This window comes from Lepidochelys kempii, chromosome 3 (genome assembly GCF_965140285.1).
Source record: "Lepidochelys kempii isolate rLepKem1 chromosome 3, rLepKem1.hap1, whole genome shotgun sequence".
In the NCBI taxonomy this organism is placed as follows: domain Eukaryota; kingdom Metazoa; phylum Chordata; order Testudines; family Cheloniidae; genus Lepidochelys; species Lepidochelys kempii.
This window is the reverse complement of record NC_136382.1, coordinates 109789526-109812360: the sequence shown is the minus strand read 5'-3', so window position 1 is coordinate 109812360 and position 22835 is coordinate 109789526. Positions and strand designations below refer to the sequence as shown.

The window sequence follows — 22835 nt, the reverse complement described above, 5'->3', positions numbered from 1 at the left end:
CAGTATTATGCACTTAATAGCCTTTTCTTGATCTAGAGGTGGATATTACTGCTGTCCTATTAACCCAACTCTATAGAAAACTGTTTCCAGACAAATAACAGCAGAAAAGTTGTAAATGCCTAACTCTCCTACTCTATTCACATTGATTAGGTGTCAATTTAAAAGCCAAATTGGGACCATTGCTAAGTAAGTTATTTTATTTTCACTTAATAAATAAACCAAGAAAATTAAATGTAGAAAACTATTCAGGTAATGTTATGTACACAGAGTAAAAATAAAACAAAAAGTCCAGAAATGCAGAAGGTAAATTTCCTTCAGCATCATTAACTCAGTGAAGTTGCACAGCCTGTTCAACACAAATAGACCTTATAATGCATACGCAGGTAATCCCAAATGAGAGTGCTCAGATGCTACTGACAAAATCTGAAGTTTTTCAGCATCACATTTAACAAGAGAAATAGGAACAAAAAATACTGCATATTTGCTATATGGTAGAGTTAAAGATAAGGTAGGGAAACTTCATCTCCCCCCCCCCCACTTCTGGATTCCTTTTCATTTTAACCATGTAACTGTGCGTCTAACATCTAGCTATATTTCTCTGTATGTCTCCATAAAAGGCCAGATTTGCATCAGTGTAACTGAGACAGAATCTGGTCCATTTTATATATATTTGTGGCTGTTTAACTTTTATATATAGTATCTACATACATACAGTGGGTACTATTTATATGTTAAAAGGTAAACAAATATTATATCATGGTGCTGATTTTACCACAATATTCTCTATATTTAGAATGTACACCACAGAGGTACAATATTTATGCAAAATCCCAGTAAATGTTTACTTTTTAATATGCATATGATCTATAAAATTTTGAACTTGGAGACCATGGCTAGCTACAATAGGATTTATATGAACAAGCTGCTCTTTCTTTTGCATGGTTTTATTTTATTTTAAGCTACAGCAGATGCATCATTTGCTGGGCAAAGAAATACGTGGCTTAGTTTCTTCATTGCTATAGTAGCATTTAGTGTGTTGAGGTTCAAAATGTAATTGTGGCTTTACAGCTGTGGTCTGAAAAAGACAAAAAGGCACTTAAGGCAGTGCTTCTCAAGCTATCTGATGTGGGGGACCGGCAATTTTTCCCCCCAATGTGTGTGCAGACCAGCAGCTGATGGTTCCGGTCCGCGGACCACCACTGTCAGTAACACTGATTTAAGGGACTAAGACTACAACTTACCTCTATGGTGAAATTAAATCAATTGATTTCCATCTATCACTTGAACAAAACGGAGAGTGTTTTGCGGTTAAAAATAGAATAGCTTACTTTGGAGACTATTATATAAAATCTTTGCTGTTTACGGTCTGTATATTGTACTGCACTATTCTTGTTAGTGTTACTAATAGTACAAATTAGAATATTCAGCTATGGTCACAGACCTATTTTGATAAAATGCAATGTCTTGAAGTTTTTTTTATTACCGCCTGTTATTATTAGCATTACAGAAAAGTTGGGGCCTGAAGGCTCACTTAGGCCATGATTGAGGAAAACATCCCTCTTCTGGGCAGCACTTATGCATGTGGTCAAGTTCCATTGGAGGCAAGCCTATGTGCTTTCCTGAATCAAGGCCTTAGACAGGTAGACACTTGGGTAGCTTTACCTTCTAGTTCCATGGTCTTTATCCACCCACCATAGAATATCAGGGTTGGAAGGGACCTCAGGAGGTCATCTAGTCCAACCCCCTGCTCAAAGCAGGACCAATCCCCAATTAAATCATCCCAGACAGGGCTTTGACAAGCCTGACCTTAAAAACTAAGGAAGGAGATTCTACCACCTCCCTAGGTAACCCATTCCAGTGCTTCACCACCCTCCTAGTGGAAAAGTTTTTCCTAATATCCAACCTAAACCTCCCCCACTGCAACTTGAGACCACTACTCCTTGTCCCGTCATCTTCTACCACTGAGAATAGTCTAGAACCATCCTCTTTGGAACCCCCTTTCAGGTAGTTGAAAGCAGCTATCAAATCCCCCCTCATTCTTCTCTTCTGCAGACTAAACAATCCCAGTTCCCTCAGCCTCTCCTCATAAGTCATGTGTTCCAGACCCCTAATCATTTTTGTTGCCCTTCGCTGGACTTTCCACACCCTTCTTGTAGTGTGGGGCCCAAAACTGGACACAGTACTCCAGATGAGGCCTCACCAATGTCGAATACAGGGGAACGATCAGGTCCCTCGATCTGCTGGCTATGCCCCTACTTATACATCCCAAAATGCCATTGGCCTTCTTGGCAACAAGGGCACACTGTTGACTCATATCCAGCTTCTTATCCACTGTCACCCCTAGGTCCTTTTCTGCAGAACTGCTGCCTAGCCATTTGGTCCCTAGTCTGTAGTGGTGCATTGGATTCTTCCGTCCTAAGTGCAGGACCCTGCACTTATCCTTGTTGAACCTCAAATATCTTTTGGCCCAATCCTCCAATTTGTCTGGGTCCCTCTGTATCCTATCCCTACCTGCCACCGTATCTACCGCTCCTCCTAGTTTAGTATCATCCGTAAATTTGCTGAGAGTGGAATCCACACCATCCTCCAGATCATTTATGAAGATATTGAACAAAACTGGCCCCAGGACCGACCCTTGGGGCACTCCACTCGATACCGGCTGCCATCTAGACATGGAGCCATTGATCACTACCCGTTGAGCCCGACAATCTAGCCAACTTTCTACCCACCTTATAGTGCATTCATCCAGGCCATACTTCTTTAACTTGCTGACAAGAATACCGTGGGATACAGTGTCAAAAGCTTTGCTCAAGTCAAGAAATAATACATCCACTGCTTTCCCTTCATCCACAGAACCAGTAATCTCATCATAGAAGGTGATTAGATTAGTCAGGCATGACCTTCCCTTGGTGAATCCATGCTGACTGTTCCTGATCACTTTTCTCTCGTGTAAGTGCTTCAGGATTGATTCCTTGAGGACCTGCTCCATGATTTTTCCGGGGACTGAGGTGAGGCTGACTGGCCTGTAGTTCTCAGGATCCTCCTTCTTCCCTTTTTTAAAGATGGGCACTACATTAGCCTTTTTCCAGCCGTCCAGGACTTCCCCTGATTGCCATGAGTTTTCAAAGATAATGGCCAATGGCTCTGCAATCACAGCCACCCACTCCTTTAGCACTCTCGGATGAAATGCATCCGGCCCCATGGACTTGTGCACATCCAGCTTTTCTAAATAGTCCCTAACCACTTTTCTCCATAGAAGGCTGGTCATCTCCTTCCCATGCTGTGTTGCCCAGCGCAGAAGTCTGGGAGCTGACCTTGTTCGTGAAGACAGAGGCAAAAAAAGCATTGAGTACATTAGCTTTTTCCACATCCTCTGTCACTAGGTTGCCTCCCTCATTCAGTAAGGGGCCCACACTTTCCTTGGCTTTCTTCTTGTTGCCAACATACCTGAAGAAACCCTTCTTGTTACTCTTAACATCTCTTGCTAGCTGCAGCTCCAGGTGCGATTTGGCCCTCCTGATTTCATTCCTACATGCCCGAGCAACATTTTTATACTTTTCCCTGGTCATCCGTCCAATCTTCCACAGCTTGTAAGCGTCTTTTTTATGTTTAAGATCTGCAAGGATTTCACTGTTAAGCCAAGCTGGTCGCCTGCCATATTTACTATTCTTTCTACACATCGGGATGGTTTGTCCCTGTAACCTCAATAGGGATTCTTTGAAATACAGCCAGCTCTCCTGGACTCCTTTCCCCCTCATGTTATTCCCCCAGGGGATCCTACCCATAAGTTCCCTGAGGGAGTCAAAGTCTGCTTTTCTGAAGTCCAGGGTCCGTATTCTGCTGCTTCCCTTTCTTCCCTGTGTCAGGATCCTGAACTCGACCAACTCATGGTCACTGCCTCCCAGGTTCCCATCCACTTTTGCTTCCCCTACTAATTCTTCCCGGTTTGTGAGCACCAAAGTAATTGTTGCAACTATAGGAGTTTGTTTAACTCAATTAAAAATGTAAATGTTATGTGCTGTGAGTTTTGCACTAATTAAAGCTATGCACACACCCTGCCTCTGTCATTACCTGTAGGCATGCATCTCATACTAGTGACATATACATTTTTACACATACACATAATGTGTTGGGACAGATTTAGTGGTACCCGCCAGTTATTTTATCTCACTCCAGTGAGGCAAAGCACGTGTGAACCTAGCTTCAATGGCTAGCTAAACTGCATGGAGTCACTGGAGCAGCACAAAGCAGCTGAGGCAAGGCAGTGAATCTGGCCCATTATACACTATTCTGTATATACCTTTGGCAGAATGCTTTCTTGCATTAGCACTTGCACCTGTGCTGTAGCAGAGGGTACAATAAGACACATTGTTTCACACTGTCTCACATTTCAGAAACTGCATTTATAGCACAACACGCCAATGCACACATTAGAGTTTGTGTATTTAACCCAAATAAGGCCAGATTTCCCACAATCACTGTAACCTGATGCCTTGCAATGATATGTGAAGTTGAGAGAATCTTCAAGTCGATTTGCTTTCTCACATTCCACTTTGTGGAACCTAACACCAATTAACGAGGTAGGATAGCCACGGAAGGACACCAGAGTGTGCCTTTGAGGTCTCTCTCCATGCTGATCCATCTTGATATGTGTAGTCTGGAAGAGTCTCAGTGCAAATTTAAAAGAGAAAGCCAAGGGAAAAGCAGAAACCTTATGCACTATTGTTCTGAACTGTCATTTAAGAGCCTGTCCCATCACTGGTCACCTCTCATGGCTTTGGCATGCATTGGCATCAGTGCCACTAGTGTTACTCATGTCCAGAACGGAAGCCTCTTGCCAGCAAGCTGAACGTTGACATGACAAAGATCAAAAGGTCAAAAAGGGAGGAGTGTAAGGGTGAGGGAAAAGATGTGACAAACTGGGGTAAACATTTGACAATGTTACCCTCAAAGGTTAGACAATGGGTGACATGGAGAGACAGTAAAATGGGTTTCTATCTCCCAGGAGTTCACAAATTACTGAAGCTTCACATTTTGGTAGCAATTAGCAGATGTGTGGCAATCTCATAGTAATATTTAAAGGAATACGAATATTGTACATACCTGCTTATAGTACATACTTCCAGCTGCACACAGAAATTAGGGATGAGATTTTTCAAAGCCACCTAGGGGATTTAGTCACAGAACTTCCATTGAAAGTCATGTGAGTTGTGTGGCCCAAATCTACTTAGTCAGCCTTGAAAAATCTCAGTTTTTTCTCTTCTGTAGTAGAGAAGCAGACCATGTTAAAAGAACATTAAGGTTGAAAAGTCAAGCACTTAAGATTTAGAAAAGGCCACAGCATCTTCCCACAGCTCCCAGTCTCCTTGCCAAGTTAGTTGCAGTCACTCCGTCCAACTTCCAGATCCAGTTTCCCTCCAATCCCGCCAGCCTCCAGTCCCAGTCTTCCCTCCATCCCCTGACTCCTTGTCCCAACTTAATTCCCTTCCCCCCAGTCCAGCTCTTATTCCCTCTGCATTCAATTAAGGTAGCTTCCTTCTCCATGCTGTCTAGGCACCAGTGAGGGCATGGAGAGTCAGGATCCCTGCTCTCAGTTCTGGTGGCCAGATCCAGACCTGGAATGAGCCAAGCCACCACCCACACCGAGTGCTGGGCTGGCTCTGGTGCCCAGCAGCCGCCCCCACAGTGCTGGGCCGAGCCGCTGGCCTAACCCCCCCAGCCTGCCCCAGAGCTGCCCCTGAGGCATGGCAGGCTCAAGCTCAGGGCTGCCAGCTGGAGCTGAGCACCAGCTGGCTTGAGGTAGAGAGAGAGGGTGGAGCCTCAGGGCACAACATGGGCAGGGCCATGGCCTGGGTCAGTGGAGGCATAGCCTGCCCTGGCCTAGGATACCTGCTGCCCATTTATAGAAGAATTATGAAATCTATTTCTGAAGGAAAAAAAATATCTTGTATTCAGTTGTACTCTACACCTGGGTACTTTAGGCAGCAAAGATTTTGCAACATAGGTCTTGTATTAAAGGCTAGAATTAAATTGCCCTCTATTTCTGTTCTTTAAAGCCTATGACCCAAAGTACACAGGAGTACTCAAATATGGATTTAGCTTTGAGATAATGGGGATAAACCGAGTTCAGACTTCGCCAGACTACTATGCATTTTCCAAATCAATTGTAACCTATTACAGTCTCCACTGCATGTATTGCTACTGGCCAACATTTTCAAACTTGAGTGGCTAAATCCATATTTGACACCTAATTCTGAGTGTACTGATTTCCAGAGGTGCTGATGCTTACAGACCCAACAGCAAACAATACTAGTTGTATGTACTCAGCACCTTTGAAAGTAAGGTCACTTTGATTTAGGTGCCTAACTGTGCATTTAGATATCTAACTCATTTAACAGCATTGATCTCTGTCAGCAACCATGATGGGGATAGTCTGACCTAGTGGCTGGAGCCATGGCAGTTGGCCCTAGTGTCTGGAGTCAGAGCCAGAATCATGAGTCCAGAGGTGGGCTGGAGAGACAGCAAGGCTGGAGCAGGACCAGGGCTGGAGCAGGCTAAGACTTGGGGAGGAGAGAGTTGCAAGCCCCGGAGTGACACTGAGCAAGGTAAGCTGCTGGTCCTCCTGTGGCATTTATATACCTGCCCCAAGAGTCACCTGGCTTGTGGATTGGCTGGAAAGTGTTAGGAAATCTAAATGTAGGTGGTCACTACCAACTCCCCCTATATTAGAATTTATTCTTAACAGTAATATGTAACACTGGCAAATGCAGTCATTAAGGAGGGTTCCACAGAAAGGGACAAGTTATCTAGGTCTTCAAACAACCCCCAACCTCATCATCAGACACAAGCTCCCCACAGACCAGACACACCAACTCAAAGCGGCACCAGACCCTGCCAGAACACCACATACAAAACCTGCAGACACATCTCCACTGCTACAATGATCAACACCCCCCACAACACACCTTTCAAGATCTATGGGTCCTACACATGCCTATCACAACATGTGATATACCTCATCCAGTTCACTAAATGCCCCAATAGCAACTATGTGGGTGAAACCAGACAATCCCTATGCTCTTGAATGAACTCACATTAAAAAAATGATAAGACAAAAATACAACACCACCCATGGATGAACACTTTTCACGGAGCAATCAATCCAGATCTGACCTCTCAGTCCTTGTCCCCAAAGGAAACCTGCAGAACACCTTCAAAAGACAGGCCTGATGCTTAAATTCATAAATTTGCTAGACACTAAAAACATGGTCTTATAAAGCCATTGGATTTACAGCTTATTAAACAATATGTGACCTACCAACCTCCCTTTTTTGTCCCTAGGACAGTAGAAGTGTTAAGGGCACGTAACAGGGTCAGCACCCGCCTCTCATGCATTCCCTCTTTCTCTGGCTGATAGTGCCTGCAAATATAGTCTTTTCACAGGGGAGAGGACACTCCCCTCTCATGGATGGCCCCCTTTCCTCTCGGTTAGGTCCTTGTGTGGTGTGATATTTTTGTCTTACCATTTTTCTTTTTTGGTCTTACATCAAGGTGGCACCTGCCTCTCACAAGCACCCCCGGCCTCTGGTTCTCTCAGCCAGTCTTCAGCAGCTCAGCCCTCCAGCCAAGCTGCACACACACTGTCCCAGGGTATACAGTTCAGAGTCCTTATCACAGCCCTGGTATGGGGCCGTAGCTCTTAGGCTTCTTACCAGAGGCACTGCCTTCTTCAGGCACCCAGCCGGGGCCCATCTTGGTACCTTCAACGGGTGTCCTTTTCAGAGGCACTCCCAGGGCTCAGACTGCTACCAGACCAGCAGGGCCCATCTTGGTACCCTCATCTGGTCTGGCCAGGTTTTATGCTCAGTCCCGTGGGCTAAGCCTTCCCACAGTGACCTTTCAATGGCTCTGCTGCTATTCTAGCACCCTCCTATGGGCTCAGTTCTGTCTGTTGAGCTCTCTGCAGCAAGCTAGCCACAGTCCTGCTGTTCCTCTAACTAGCCAGGCATCCAGTCCTCCCTTGTCAAGCTCTACACAACAACTAGAAGCTCTGCTGCTTGCCTTTTATCTGGCCCTTCTGGCCCCTTATTGGTCACTCCAGCAGCCTTTCTGATTGGCTGCTCTTCTGCAGCCACTCTAGGCTGCCTGGAGGACTTCTCACTACTCTATTGTGGGACAGGGTAATGCAGGGCCATGAGGCCTTCAGCAGGGGGCCTCCGGACCTAGTCCATCCTGCCACAGGGCCACTTCACCTTGAATGGTTCCTTAGAATATATGTTAACTTCTTATGCTAAACAATCAGTTCCACATTGTAGTTAGTTGCAACACTCTTGGGGGCTGGCTTCACGAACAGTGCTACAGTGGATTTTTCACACACAAGTGATATAATTATAATGATATAGGTCTGTAGTGTAGACCTGGCCTGAGTAAGCCCTGGTCTACACTACACAGCTAGGTCGACGTAAGGCAGCTTATGTTGACCTAACTATGTCAGTGTACACACTGTAGCTGATGTAAGTGCCCTACTATACCAACATAATAACTCCACCTCCATGAGAGGCGTAGGGCTTATGTCGGTGTAGTTAGGAGGATGCAGTATCAATATAGACACTGAGTTACTTACATCAACTGTTGGCTGTCTTGTAAATTTCACGTCTGCACTGGAGCCGTGAAATTGACAAGAAAGCCCAGCTCCCCAACTGGGCTGCTGCCAGGTCTTCGCTCCAAGCAGGGCTGCCACACAGGCTCCTGGCTTATGCTGCCACCCAGGCTCCCCACTTCCTGTTGAGAATCCTGCTGTCCTCTGGGGTTCTGGCTCCCTGCCTGGCTTAGTATATCGACATAACAAAAACTGGAAATAGATTATACAGTACATGCTGCATCTATCCATTTGGAATTCTGAGAAGCAGCATTCAGAAACAGAAAACTGGGCATATTGTGGTCTTTATTTATGTGCTTTTGTATTTAAGAAAAGTTCCATCATATGCACATAGGTTCTAATTACAATTAGGGTTTGATTCAATTGATATAATTACTATTAACATTGCCTACTTAAGGCAAGTGTTATACGCTGGTACATTAATATATCATAGTTTGATTAGATTATTTCTTCAGGTAAGCTTGTGTAGTGGTCTTTTAATAGATCTTTACAGTATACTCTAAAATATACAGGATTATTACATTTATCCACAGTAGGCCTATCTGCTTAACCTCTTTCTGAAAATGATACACAAATGGACCTATCATTCCTCTCACAATAAATGGAAATACATTTACACCGATATACGTGTTGAGAGCATTGTGGAGATAATTAATTTACATATCTCCATGGATATGATATGTACAAATATTTAATGTTTTTAGCTAAAATCAATTCTCCTCTAAATAAAAGTGAAAGCATCCTTGGGGTACATGGTCCATATAAACTTTTTTCCAAGAGATTCCTTTCCCTGCCAGCATCTGTTCAAGCTGAAAAGTTTTCCGTGGAGCAAAAAGCAAACTCTCTTTGTTGCATTCAATTTTCAGTCCATTTTAGGCTTTTCTTTTCCTTCTTCTATACCTGAAACAATATGGAAAACACCTGAGTGATGAAAAACTGATCATTTACTTGGAAACCTAATACATTAATCTTTCTTCTTCTTTGCTAGCAGCCTCTGTCATGTTACCTGACCTTCTGTGAAGGAAAAGAACATCTATACACCTGAAACCAGCAGTTGTCTGGTAATGACCTCCCTAACCCTTTCCTTCCCCAGGACCCTTTTCAGAATCTTAATCTGAACCTAGAGCATGCTCTGCCTCTGACTGTTTCAGGAGAATGAAGATAATTGTCTCCTGGGGTTCCAATTGCTTACATACAAACAAAACAGAGCAGATTTTATTATGGCTACCATTAGCTGAAGCTAAGCCACTGACATTTTTTTAAAGTACATTTTCAAAACTATTATTGATAATTCCATTTAGGTTTTTTCCCCCTTTCTTTCCATTGTCAGATTTAAAAAAAAAAAACCATAAGTAGAAGTCATTTTTCCTGACAGTGCACAAAGAATCAATGATTGCTAATAGAGTTTTTTTTCTCATTAATGTCCATTCCTTTTAGTAATCTAGGTAGCATGAGCACAGTACATATTCTCTTTAGAAGATTTGTCTTTGCTGCAGAACTGCTCTCTGTCGTCTGTGCTGAAAGGCAGCTGGGTGCGGCAACAGGCTGTTCTCCTGGTGATGAAAAGTCAGCTCTTTCAGATGCTTGCTCCTGGGCAATTAATTTATTATTAGAATCTAGCAAAAGTGTAGTTCTTTTGTCCATTTTGTTTCTTCTGACTAAACCTCCCTGCCCAAGATATCAAAGATAGTCTGAAAATGTTTCTTTTGGAGGTTTCCTGGACTGTTGCAAATCACAGAAGAAAGATTTCTCAGGATATAAGGCCGATGAAAAGTCATTCTGAAAGCAGCAAAAGGGAAATCCGACCATAGATGATATTACCTACTAATGGAATATGTGTGCGGATGTTAGTTCTTCCCATGGGCCCTTCTGAAAATGTACCTTTTAATACCCAGATGGGGGTAGGAGGAAAGCATCTACAGAGGAGACTTTACTGAAAGAAGCCATAAGGACACAAATGGCTCCAGACATTGCCAGCAGTCTGAACACAATGGGCGTTGTATTTTTGGTTTGCCAGCAACCATGTGATTGCCATAGTCAAAGGTCTGAAAAACAAAACAAATGGGCTGGCTCCAAAAGAACACTATTGGCCTAAGAATCTGCTCTAGAGCCAACCTCAGGTCCCTTGTGTCCTCTGCTGCGAGGAACTTACCCAGTGGTTTTAATTAAAGCATTGTATGTGTCTTTTGAAAAGAGCCTCTTTCCTTTCTTCTGAGGTATTCTACTGCAGATGGATCAATTAATTCGGCAGGAATGCAGGTATCTTCAGCACTGAGAGAAGGCCTGAGGAAAAGGCAATTTTTTCCTTCCCTATCATGTTTGTGGTTTAGGTTGGAAAAACTAAGTACAAAATCATTTAGTCAGTAGTGGGTTTTTTTCTTAATGCACCTCCAGAGGAAAAAGCTCACAGAAATAAATGAAACCTTCTCAAGTCAGATTGTTTTAATCTGAAGGCCCCTTTTAAAGGTTTGGTTTCCAAATATTTTTTGCTCCAAATCTTACACATAGTTATAATTTTTCATTTTTTATGGTTGTGGGGTTCCTATCATACACTTTAGGTCTGATTTATATACCACGCTTCATACCTGGCCACATAGCAGGTGACTCATGCCATTTGCTGGCTTGCATGTCGCTGAACCAAAAGAATTTGGGTCAATGTCTCCCAACCAACTGGGGGGAAAATTGAAGAGTAGCTAAAGGCCTTGCTGAGCCTATTGAGCCTATGGCAACATTAACCTCAATTCTTCTGGGATGAGGAACCAAAGGAGATAAAGTTTCTATTATACATACTATGGAACAGTGAGGGAGATTTTCCTTGAGCGACTTGCTTGTGGATTCAATAAGAACATGTGCTGCTTTATCATATTATTATTATGTTTTATATCATATGGAATTTATTCACAGTGAAGCCATCATCTTTTGGATAACCTTTCTTTAAAGGACCTTTCCTGCATTATCAGAAGAAAAGGTAAGTGGTTTAAATAGCCATTAACATGAAATTGAATTACAGGTTCAGGACCAGCCATAAATGCAGTGCCAAATGACCAGATGCTCTACAGTTAAGAAAAGAGGTGCCTGATGTCTGGACTCTAATACTGAAAAGGGACACATGAGGCACACAGAAAAGCAGGTTTTGTTTCAGATTCTAATTAGAAGTTAAGGGTGACATTCTGGCCCCACTGACGTTAATGACAAAATGCCGATTGACTCCAATGAGGCAAGGATTTCACCCAATTTGGCGCTGTTCCAGCAGGATGATTAAGGCCATCTGGATTATGTGAGAGGGCACACCCTCACTCTGGTAGAGAGGAGGCTAAGGAGCTCTTCTGAGTTTAGCCAACACCAATCAGGTGCACCTGTAGGGCTTGCTCTGCCTGACGGAAGAAGCTTAAGGAAAAGACTTCCACATGAAGGGGAGGTGTGAAAACTGCTGGCTACAGGAACACAGCAGCAACCAGGAACATAGCTACAGAGCTGACTGCCCTTAAGACTGTATGAACCAGATATGAAGTGGGGGTATCCCTAAAGGAGGGGCTGGAGGCAGGCCATAACAAGACACTATACCTGCAAATAAGCGAAACTCCAAAGGAGTAACCAAAAAGACTGCCTAAGAGACTGACCACCTTTGTCTTTCTTCTTCCTTTTGGACTCTTGACTCCCTTGCTCAGGGGAATGAGAGGAAACAGGACCCTTTTTTTTTGGAGAATTCTTCGTGTGCCACAAGCAGGGGAAGAACTTTATAAGTTGTTCAAATCATGATCTGCTGAGGACTTGGCGTGGGGGTAACTTCATCTATTTGGATGGTTTGGAGGGAAAAAAATCTAACAGTTATTTATGAGGAATCCACTAAGTTTTGTGCCTCTCATTTTATATGCCTAGTTGCAAGTGATGGGTAATCTAAATAGGCTAATGATATTGATTCTGTAGAATTCTGCAGCATGGTTGTCTGTTATCCCTATTACTTGGACCGTTGGATATGGACATATTTAATTTCATAGGACAAATTGATTTATAAATAGATGAGTACCTTATGCTTGAAAATACCTTTAAAAACAATCTCTCTTCCTAACCTCAAGCATAACAATTTCCATAGAATGGCACTTTATTCTAGCTAGATTTTACTGGTTCCTCAGCTAATAAAACAGAGTGGGTTGTAAATCTTTCAGGTAATTGCCAACAGCTCTTAAATTAGTATTAGAAGTTATAAAAGTGAATACATATTCATAGCTAATCATGTTACCTGGCAGACATTTCATTCATTTGACTTTTTTTAAGAGGAAGAAAAAAAAGTTACAATGAAATCTTGTCAATTCCCCCATGTTTTAATCCTAAAACTTCCATTAACTTCAATAGGAACAGGATCAAGCCCTAAGAGAGTAATCCTATTGGTTAGTCTCCTGAAAACAATACTTACATTTTTGTGTATCCCAAATGTAGTTATTCAGGACCTCTCCCAGCAAGTAGAAAATGTTAAGTACTAGGGTGACCGTTACAAAGAAAATTATCTTGGCACCTGGGCTGATGTAATCCAGGAGAGGGTACACCCAGACCCCTGTTACTTGATGGATCCAGCACACCCTGAAATGGAATCAAAAGACCAGTGAAGATATTGCTTATGTACTGGTTTTAAAGCAACTCTGGCTACTGTGTGTAGTTACTCTAACCTATCAATGAGTCAATTTTTCCAAAGAACAAGGTACAATTGAATGTTTGATTCGTAGGATCACTTGAGACGATGTCCTCCTGGAATAGGGGTGACACGATGATGAAACTGAAACAGTTTTACAAGAATATTGTTACCCCTTTTGAATTGAGTAGTTAAACCCTGAAAATTGGTTATCAGGTTGTTTCTATTAGGAGGAGGAATTGAGGCTGGACCGGGTATTTCTCTGATGCAATCCTGCTTATTTACAAAGTCCTGTTTCCCTGAACACAGGAGGCATAAACCAACAGGAGACAGTTTGTTCGATTTCAGTTCCAAGCCTTTGAACCAGCACTTTACCTGAAAACTCTCTTTTAGTTCCTTCCCCTCTCCCCCGCCTTACCTAAAGTCATGCTACCACAACTCTTCTGGCTGTGTCCGGGGCTTCCTTGCTCTTTCTGCGTGTTTCTGCTGATTCTCTCAGTCAGAACCAGACACACACAGATCAACTCATCAATGACGCATCCCCCACACCCGCATTTGCTATACCAGTCCCCAGGGAAACCCCTCGAGTTACATGGTTCAGCTTCTAGTCAAGCCTTGCCATGTGCCTGTGTTTTGGATGGTGGCTTCTATTGTTTCAGCTATCTGGTTCCATAAAGGAGCTTGATTGTTTATTGTAAATGAAGGGCAGTGGTTACATCCACCAGTTTCTGTGAGGTTTTACTCAACTCCCAAAACACTGATGAATTGTTGGAGGGACTCAGATTCTCAGAAGAGACAAGGTGGGTGGACCAACTTCTGGTGGTGAGAGAGACAAGCTTTCAATCCACACAGAGCTCTTCTTCAGGTCTGGGAAATGAATTCCCAGCCTCCCCGCAAAATGCAAGGTGGAACAGATTGTTCAGTATAAATACTTAGCACATATTGTAAAGGACCATTCAAGGCAGAGATTCTTCACACTCATTGGCATTTCAGGTGACTGGTCTCTTGACCCAAGAAACAGAGTTTGTCAACCTTAGCACAGTTTCCAAAGAACTCCGCATAAGTACCTGGCTTTTCCTCAGGGTATTACTGTAACAAATGTGAAGGTGCTTGGTGGTGAATGTTGATCTGTAAAATATGGCGTGTTGTATTGTATTTCTAAGATGGTGGGCTGTAATGTCAGAAGGGAACAGAGAGTTTTAGCATATTCCCCCCACAGTCATAAGACAAGTGATTGTAAGTCATTAAGGGTGAATGGTCTAACTGCCGAAGAATGGAGCAGCCATCATAGGAGCGTTCCTTAGATGGCTGGGCTGGCTGACTGGGGGTGGGAGGGAAAACAGTTGGAAGGAAAGAGAAGATGACACACTTAGGCCCCATATCAAAAGTTAGAGTGATATGGTAACTGGGCTTAGGCTCACACACGGACTGTGGGGCTCTGAGGAAAGGGAGCTTTCCTGAAAGGGGAGGGAACAGACTAGTGGTAGGGGGAGTCACACAGTGGAAAGCAATTGGAGATGAGGCAGGATCCCAACAGTCTTTTGGCTTCCTAAAAGAATGTACATTAGTTCTTTTCTCTTCCTGTAACACAAGAGGGAAGCCCATCTAACTTGGCTTTTAGGGAATCACAAGTTTAGATAAGACTAAACATGTATGTAGGCTTGTCATGGGGCACCTTCCCTTTATGGGGAGTTAGGGCCTACCCAGTGTGCGACTGCCTTATGAAGGCCTCCTTGGGGGTAGCCGCCTGCCCCAGGTGACTGATTAGTAAATAAAAAAGGTTACCCAAACTCAGTTATGGGGAGAAACTGCTGGGGGGAGAGGAGCTCGTAAGAGTGCTGATCAGGGAGCCTAGAGGGTGAACTCTCCAGGGAACACATCAAAATGGGGACCGATTAAAAGGTGCTCCTAGAGAAAGGATCCTCACAGACTCACGGCTAGAGTTGGCAGGCATCCAAGAGGGTCTGATCTCAGCCAGAGGGTCTCCCAGATACTCTCTTGAAGCCCAGTCTGGCAAGGATCACCTGCTGTCCCTGGAGAAGAGTTGCAGAGGATGGATCTCCCCAGATTCTTCTCTGTCAGGGATCCTTCTCCAGTAGGGGCAAGATGCCTAACATCAGGGACAAAGACTGGAATGGAGAGAACCCCTGTAAAACAACCTAGGTAGAGGAGAGCACCAGACTCAGGTTGAGGACAGATGGATGAAGAATGACTGGGTCACCCAGCTGAGATGTGGCAGGTGAAAGTTCGGTTTTTGTGTAAGCTTTTCTGTCAATAAATGAGACCCTCCACAAGAAGGTGTTCTTTAGCACTGAAGTCTGTCAGGACTTGCTGATATCCTGGGTAAGAGCTCACCCACAACACCGTGCCTGCCTACAAGGGGGTGCCCTGGGTCAGCCTGGAATGATAAGGCCGTTTGTTGTGGAATCCTTTTCTCTATTGCTCTGTTCCATTTGTTAATAAACCTACTTGTTTTTGGAAGGCTTTGGGGCACTATATCTCTGGTCACGGGCTCCTGAGGGAAAGAGATGCCGGTGTCCTATTGGACTTATATGGTAGAAAGTGGTTGGCATAGGTGGGGTATTGTACCCAGATCCCAGTCTAAGAGTGGGAAAACTGCAGACTAATAAGGGCCTTTGTCACCTTGAGGAAGGATTATGGAAATGCCCTATGGGATTAGATTGCTAGAGTAGTGGTAGTGTTCTGACTGTGTATGGGAGGGCTCATGGGTTCAAGTTCTGGGAAATCTCTTGCAGAAATTGTGAAAACTCTCTGCTTCAAATTCGCTGGGTGAAATTCCATGGCCTGTGTTATGCAGCTGGCCATACTAGATGATCACACTGGACCTCTCTGGCCTTAAAAAAAACCTGAGCTCCATCCATTCCAAGTGGTCTCCTTACCTTGGTCCTGTACGTGGTTACCATACCCTCCTTCAGCGGCTTCTTATAGAAGCTTTTATTATACAGTCAAATCCCAAATTACTAGAAACTTCATGTAGGAATTAAAATGTTGGCAGTAGGCTAATCTGTGAGATAACTGTGACTGGCTGCTGACCCTAGCCCCCCTCCTACCTCTCTGAAAGAGTCCACATGTGAAAGAGTCCCTCCATACTTGTGGATAGCTTGTATTCTACAGATCTTGTACTGTGCCAGAATGTACCTGTGAAAAGGTAAAAGTGCTAAAGACTGTAAAATGACTAACAGGTCCCAGCTTGTCACACGGCTGCTGGGGTTAAAGGAAGGGGAGCTAGGTCAAAGGGGAATGGTATGTCCTCTCCCCTTTTGGCTGAGTCAAAGCAGAGAAACCCTATGGGAATTAGTGTTCAGTATTTTTTCCACTTTTAGTTTTGTGATCATTCGGTGGACTGTAAAACAAACCTTGAGGAAAAAGCCTTAAAAAGACCAGTGCTTGGAGCTTTATTTCCCTTCCCTGACTGGTGAAACTGCCCACCAGTTTACAGCACCTTTAGAGGAGGAATACTCAAAAGGGTCTTTGATCTACTGCGGTGCACTTGAATGATTGGTTCATGAACCAAGGAGAAGTGACACTTCCTAGAATGAATTTATTTTGGACACCAAAAATATTGTCTAAACCCAAGTGAGTCACTAAAGAATTCTTGAATGTCATCTATGGCTTGTTGAATGCAGCATCCTGGCTTAAGTCCCTTTGTGGATCCAACTTTATGTGGCTGTCGCCAGAGCAATAGGTCACTAACTGGAACTAATATGACAAGAACAAGGTAAAACAAGTGCTGCTTAAGAAACAAAGTTCAAAAGCACACCTGCCTAGCCATCCTGACCTCACTGAAAATCAACCCCGCAACCCAGTTTACTATGCTGGAATTACTAACATTGTACTTCTTCCCACTGAGCAATGACACAGCGAGTATTGCTGCATTGTCTATATTACAAATGCCAGTAGCAAAAGTAGGACTGCTACCATGGAAACATTACCTGAGGTCCTTTGTTGGTTTGTATTCAAGTAGGAATGAACTCACTAACTCAACACTGCACAATAAAGGGCTGATCAACTGTAGGTATAAGTCTTCGATACAAGACTACTGATTATTAACTTTAATGAATGCCTTCAACACGGCAATTCTAGCAATCATTATTCTTGTTCAACCTCATTATTAGCTAAGCACAGGGGAACATGCATTAAGACACACTTTGGATTGCAAAACCAGAGCCAATTTAAGAGCCTACTATTGTACAGGTTAAAAAAGTTGCAAGTTGAGATATAAATATTGTGTGTGTGTGTGTGTGTGTGGCGGGTGGCGGGGGGATTAAACTAAAACTGGACCAGCTAACTTTGCAGTAGACAAAGTCAACTTAGTTTTAAAATACACCCAGAGGTGCAATCTTCATTAAATGGTTTATATTCATGTATGCAATGTTTAATATTTTTACCTTAAAAGTCCAGAGGGTTAGAACCTCTGCTCTCCCTCTGATTCTGTGACAGCACCGGTATCATTCCTACTACCCAGCTTTTTTTTTTTTTTTTTAAGATGAATATCCGAAAGGTCCCAAATAACATCCTGTCATTATTACTGAGTTCAGCTGGTTGAAAAGACACTTCTCAAGAAATTTCTTACAAAATATTTGTCATTACTTTAATGAAACATTTGAAATTTTTCAACCTGCTCAATAGCTGGCTTGAAAACAGGTAAAAAGAAAATTAGAAAAATGTAGCTCTTTTTCAAATAAACATTTTTGGAGGGAGAACAGCTCTGTTCTGAGGTTCAAAACATTGACGCCCCCCCCCCTTTTTTTAAACTGCTACTATTGCAGTTGAGCCTTTAGCTCCTTCTTACCAAAATACTGACTCTTCCTCTCTGCCATTCTTCTAGCATTTGCTTTACAAAACGAGCTTGCTTGAGGAAGTGGAAGATGCATTGCAAAACTCTGTATCTCTATTACTTCTAGGGCTAACTGAGGTAAACCAACTGAGCCCAAGCATGTAGTGTGTGACACTCTGTACATATCTACCCGAAAAAAATTCTTGACATATTGAATGATGTGACCCTGGTTACCTGAAAAAGGTGTTACCTGAAAAAGAGCTCAGCGTAAGTTTGAAAGCTTGTCTGTTTCACCAACAGAAGTTGGTTCAATAAAAGATATTCCCTCACCCCTGCTTGTCTCTAATATCCTGGGACCAATACAGCGACAACAACACTGCAGGCTGTGGAATGTCTCCCAGAGGAGGTGAGGAAGACAAAACCAGAATGAATGAATCACTCAAGATTATAGTGTAGGGAACAACCCTGCACTTTCAGGGGCATGAACTCAATGACCCATAGTAGGTCTAGTCTATTTCTGAGTTCTGTGATGCAGGGTAAATAGACTGACAGAAAGCTGCTAGAGATTTTAGCCAGGAATGTATTTTTTGCAAATTTGATCCATACTGATTTCTTCTTCCCTGTTCATTTTGGAAGAAAGTAGTGTGAACTTCAGTGTACATGGGATTTAAAAATAAAGGTAGGCTGTAGTGAATGGAAGTATAAAATGGCCAGCACACGGAAGATGGAGATCACTACGGGGGGGGGGGGGGTGAGATGCATGAGAACACATGGGATGCCTCTGATAAATGACTGTAAATTTAATTTTTCTTTTGCATATATCCAACACTATTTGTCTTGATTTATTATCACACTACCAAACGCCTAGGGACTTACTTTTTTAAAAAATGCATACAATCATCACACCATATACTACACTATGCAAACTTTCCTTCCTCCCCTTATCAAATTAACAGACCTCCCTAAAGCTGGCTGTAAGAAAATCCACACGTTTTTCTAAATCAGTTTGATTGGACCTGCCCTGCCTGAATTGTTTTATTAAGTAGTGATAAAATGAACCCATGTTCAGCCCTGGCACAGGTGGGGGCAACTCCCACTGTAGCAAATGTAGGAACAAGAGGACTGACCAAGTGCTTTACTACCAGACACCTACCCCATATGACTAAAGCGCAGTCACATCCTTGGGAGTGGCTCTTTGGCATCCAGTATATCTCAGCAGCAGAAGGAACACAAACATCTTTTAACTATACTCCTTTGGCTTCATTTCTTCTATGGCCACATATCGCTCAGACAGTAGTTGCCATGAGACAATGATTGCTACCGTGAGCAAAACAATATCTTGCTATTTTATCTGCCATGACAATCAAATTCATAGACCCAGTGCCTATGCGGTTTGTTTTGTTTGTTTGTTTTTGGGTAGTTGGGGTGTACTCAGGACAGTTTTCTAGCACTAATGAAAATAAAGTGTGATCCTTTCAATCCCATTATCAATAAAGCAAACTGTCATTTCACATGATACCAAGGCCTTGATCCTGAAAGTCCAAGTAAGGTGGGCAGCATGCAGTGCAAGACTATTGTCCCCTGGTGCAAATCTGAGAGACTGCCGTGCATGGCCACGAGAAAAGTTAATTAAAACCTAAGGCTTGTCCTTCCACAGAGATGGTGTGACTCTCTGCAGTTTGTGTGCCTACTCTAATCCTTTCATGAATGCAGGGTGAACGAGAAAATAAAGGGGTGACGGGTTGTGGGGGGAAGAGAAATGGGCTTCAATGTAATCTCCAGCATATACCTTGGTTCTGCTCCTCTCTGTTGCTACTTATTTTTTTAATTTTTATGCACTAATTAAGAGGGAAAAGCACCTCTTTCAGCACCCTAGTACCTTTCCATACATGAAATACAGACACATGACAAATAGAAACACCTGCTTCCCCTCACCCCAAAACCAGAAAATAACTAATTCCAAATAAAGTCAAACCTAAACACTATCCCCAATGTACCCCTTTCTCCCCAAACAGCTGGCTCCAGTGTGTCAGGAAGGTGTGTGGAAGGTGTGTGTCAGGAAGGTGTGTGGAAGGTGTGTGTCAGGAAGGCTCCAGTGTGTCATTGCAGTGTGTCAGGAAGGTCAAAAGATCTGGGCTAGGTCAGACCCACACAGAGAGTACATTTAAAACCTGAGGACAAACCACCGTGGCACCAGCTTCTACCGCATCTGCCTCTCCTCATCTCAAATATGGCAGGATGGCACAGGGAGAGAGGCAGTCTCTCAAGCAGGCAGGCCATGAGCTTTATAAGTCAAAAAACAATCTCGTAAGCTCTAACAGGGAGTCCAACCAGGTCCTGGGGCAATGGTGGTGTGTGCTCCCAGCAAGAAACACTGCTTAATGAGCAGGCTGTTGCATTCTGCTCTAGTTTTATTTTCCAGGTGCAGCCTCAAATCGAATGCACTAAGCTTGAGGTGACACAGGCATGGATCAGTAGTTGGATCCCAAAGCCCATCTCCAAATGAAATCAATACAACCTCCTGGCAAGACAGATGAATAAAAGCATTCCTGGTTAGGGTTTGCATATGGTCACTTACCAACAGGTGGGGAATCCAGCACTACCTCAAGTTGGTAAATTCTTGTTATGAAACATGGGCATACCCTTGCTAAAAGGGGCAGATACAATCCTTTTTCATATTTTCTGGTTGTTCCTTCCAGCCTAAGCCTACCATCATCACTTCAGTTCTGTTTGGATTGAACTTAACCCAATGATCCTGAATCTATATTCCAGTCTCAGCCACACACTGGGTAGAACCTTCAGTAGCACTGGGGAGATTCAGAGATATAGAACTAGGTGTTATCCGCAGGCTGAACACACAACAGACCATGCTGCCTCACTAATCCTCCCACTGACCCTTATAGGCCATGAACATGAGAGGAAACAAAAGGCAATCCTGCAGAACCCCACATGCATGTCCTTACAGAGGAGAAGCAATTGCCCCAACTCCCTTTTGGGAATGCTCAGCAAGGAAGAAATGGAGTTAGCTGAGAGCAGCCCTATCCACTCTTGGTACAGTCTGTAGGTAAATCAATAATGGACTGAAGAGTATGCTTATAAATCTTACATATGATCCCAAGCTGGGAGGGATGGGAAGCACTGTGGAGGACAGGATTAGAATTCAAAATGACCTGACAAAGGAGAGAATTTTGTCAGAAATCAACATACCGAAAGTCAATAAAGACAAATGCAAAATACTACACTTAGGAAGGAAAAAAAAATCAAATGGCCAAGTACAAAAGGGGGAATAACTGGCAAGTCAGTAGTACGGCTGAAGGGGATGTGGGGGTTATATTAGATCACAAATGGAAAGGCTAAAAAAGGCTAATATGCTGGTATGTATTAACAGGAGTGTCCTATGTAAGACATGGCAGGTACTTGTCCTACTCTATTTGGCACTGGTGAGGTCTCAGCTGAAGCGCTGTGTCCAGTTCTAGGCATCACACTCTAGGAAAGATGTGGAAAAATTTGAGAGAGTCCAGAGGAGAGAAACAAAATGATAAAAGATTCAGAAAACTTGACCTATGAGGAAAGGTTAAAAGAACAAACTGGGCACGTTTAGTCTTGAGCCAGGAAAACTGAAGTGGGATCTGATAGCATCCTTGAAATATGTTAAAGGTTGCTATAAAGAGGGCAGAGATCAATTGCTGTCCATGTCCACTAAAGGTAGGACAGGAAATGGTCAGCTCAGTCTGTAACAAGAGAGATTGAGGTTGGATATCAGGAAACGTCTTCTAACTATAAGTATAGATAAGTACTGGAAGAGGCTTCCAAGGGAGGTTGTAGAATCTCCATCGCAGGCGATTTTAAAGAACATGTTAGACAAATGCTTTTCAGGGATGGTTTAGTTATACTTGGTCCTGCATCAGGGCAGGAGACTGGACTAGATGCCCACTCGAGGTCCCTTCCAGTCCTACACAGTTATGAATCACACCTAAACGATCAACAATGCTGAAGGCAGCTCACTGAGGAAAAGGCAGCAGTGTGGTATAGTAGACAGGGCAAAAAACTGGAATATAAGGGAGCTGGATTCAAGTCCCTCCTCTACCACTGCTTTGCTGCATGACCTTGGGCAAGTCACTTCCCTTCCTGTGCCTCAGTTTCCCTCAGCTGTAAAATGGGAATTATGATACTGGTTTCTGTAAAGCATTTTGAGATCTATGAATGAAAAACACTATAGCAGGGCTTAGTATATTATGATAGCACTGAAATATGTAGGCAGGAATAACAAAGTGAATGGGTAGCAGTGTACATCTCTTAATGCAGAATCAGTTTCCCCTGTGTTCCCTGTCCTGTTCATCTCCTTTTATCTTGTGCTTCTAGATGCAGGATGCAGATACCTGTGCTGGGAAGGAGCAAGCCCTATACAGCGTTCTTAGTTGTTTTAAGAAATAAATTACCGAGTACTTGGAATGACAGGTGTATGCTGTGCAATAGCAATTTCCATCAGACTCTTTACACATATAAATGTAATGAAAATAACTGATATGGAGGATGTGATGTGGCCCTGTAGAAGTTGCAAGATAATGTATCCCCTTGAGTCAGTGTCAATTTATGTTTGCAATTCACTTGAGAGGGAAAAAAACACATGTAAAACAATCTTTTCATACTGATTTTGTAACGATGCCTTAAAAAGCTCTTAAGACACTACTCAAATTTATTCCCACTTACACAAGTGGGCTGCTTCAACTTTTCCATTCCTGTGGAATAAT

At 43.2% G+C, this 22835-nt stretch overlaps 1 protein-coding gene across 2 annotated transcripts in view; it reads right to left on the bottom strand.

Annotated features, from left to right (window-relative positions):
• Positions 1-8926: 8926 nt before the first annotated feature.
• AIG1 (androgen induced 1) overlaps positions 8927-22835 on the bottom strand; it is a 192903-nt gene continuing 178994 nt past the window's right edge. For both annotated transcript variants that reach the window (XM_073337498.2, XM_073337497.1), the window contains 2 exons: positions 13074-13237; positions 8927-9559 (listed from right to left, as the gene is read on the bottom strand). In XM_073337498.2, the coding sequence (XP_073193599.1) occupies positions 9522-9559; positions 13074-13237 (202 nt within the window). In that variant the 3' untranslated portion in view covers positions 8927-9521. The remainder of the gene's footprint in view (positions 9560-13073; positions 13238-22835) is intronic.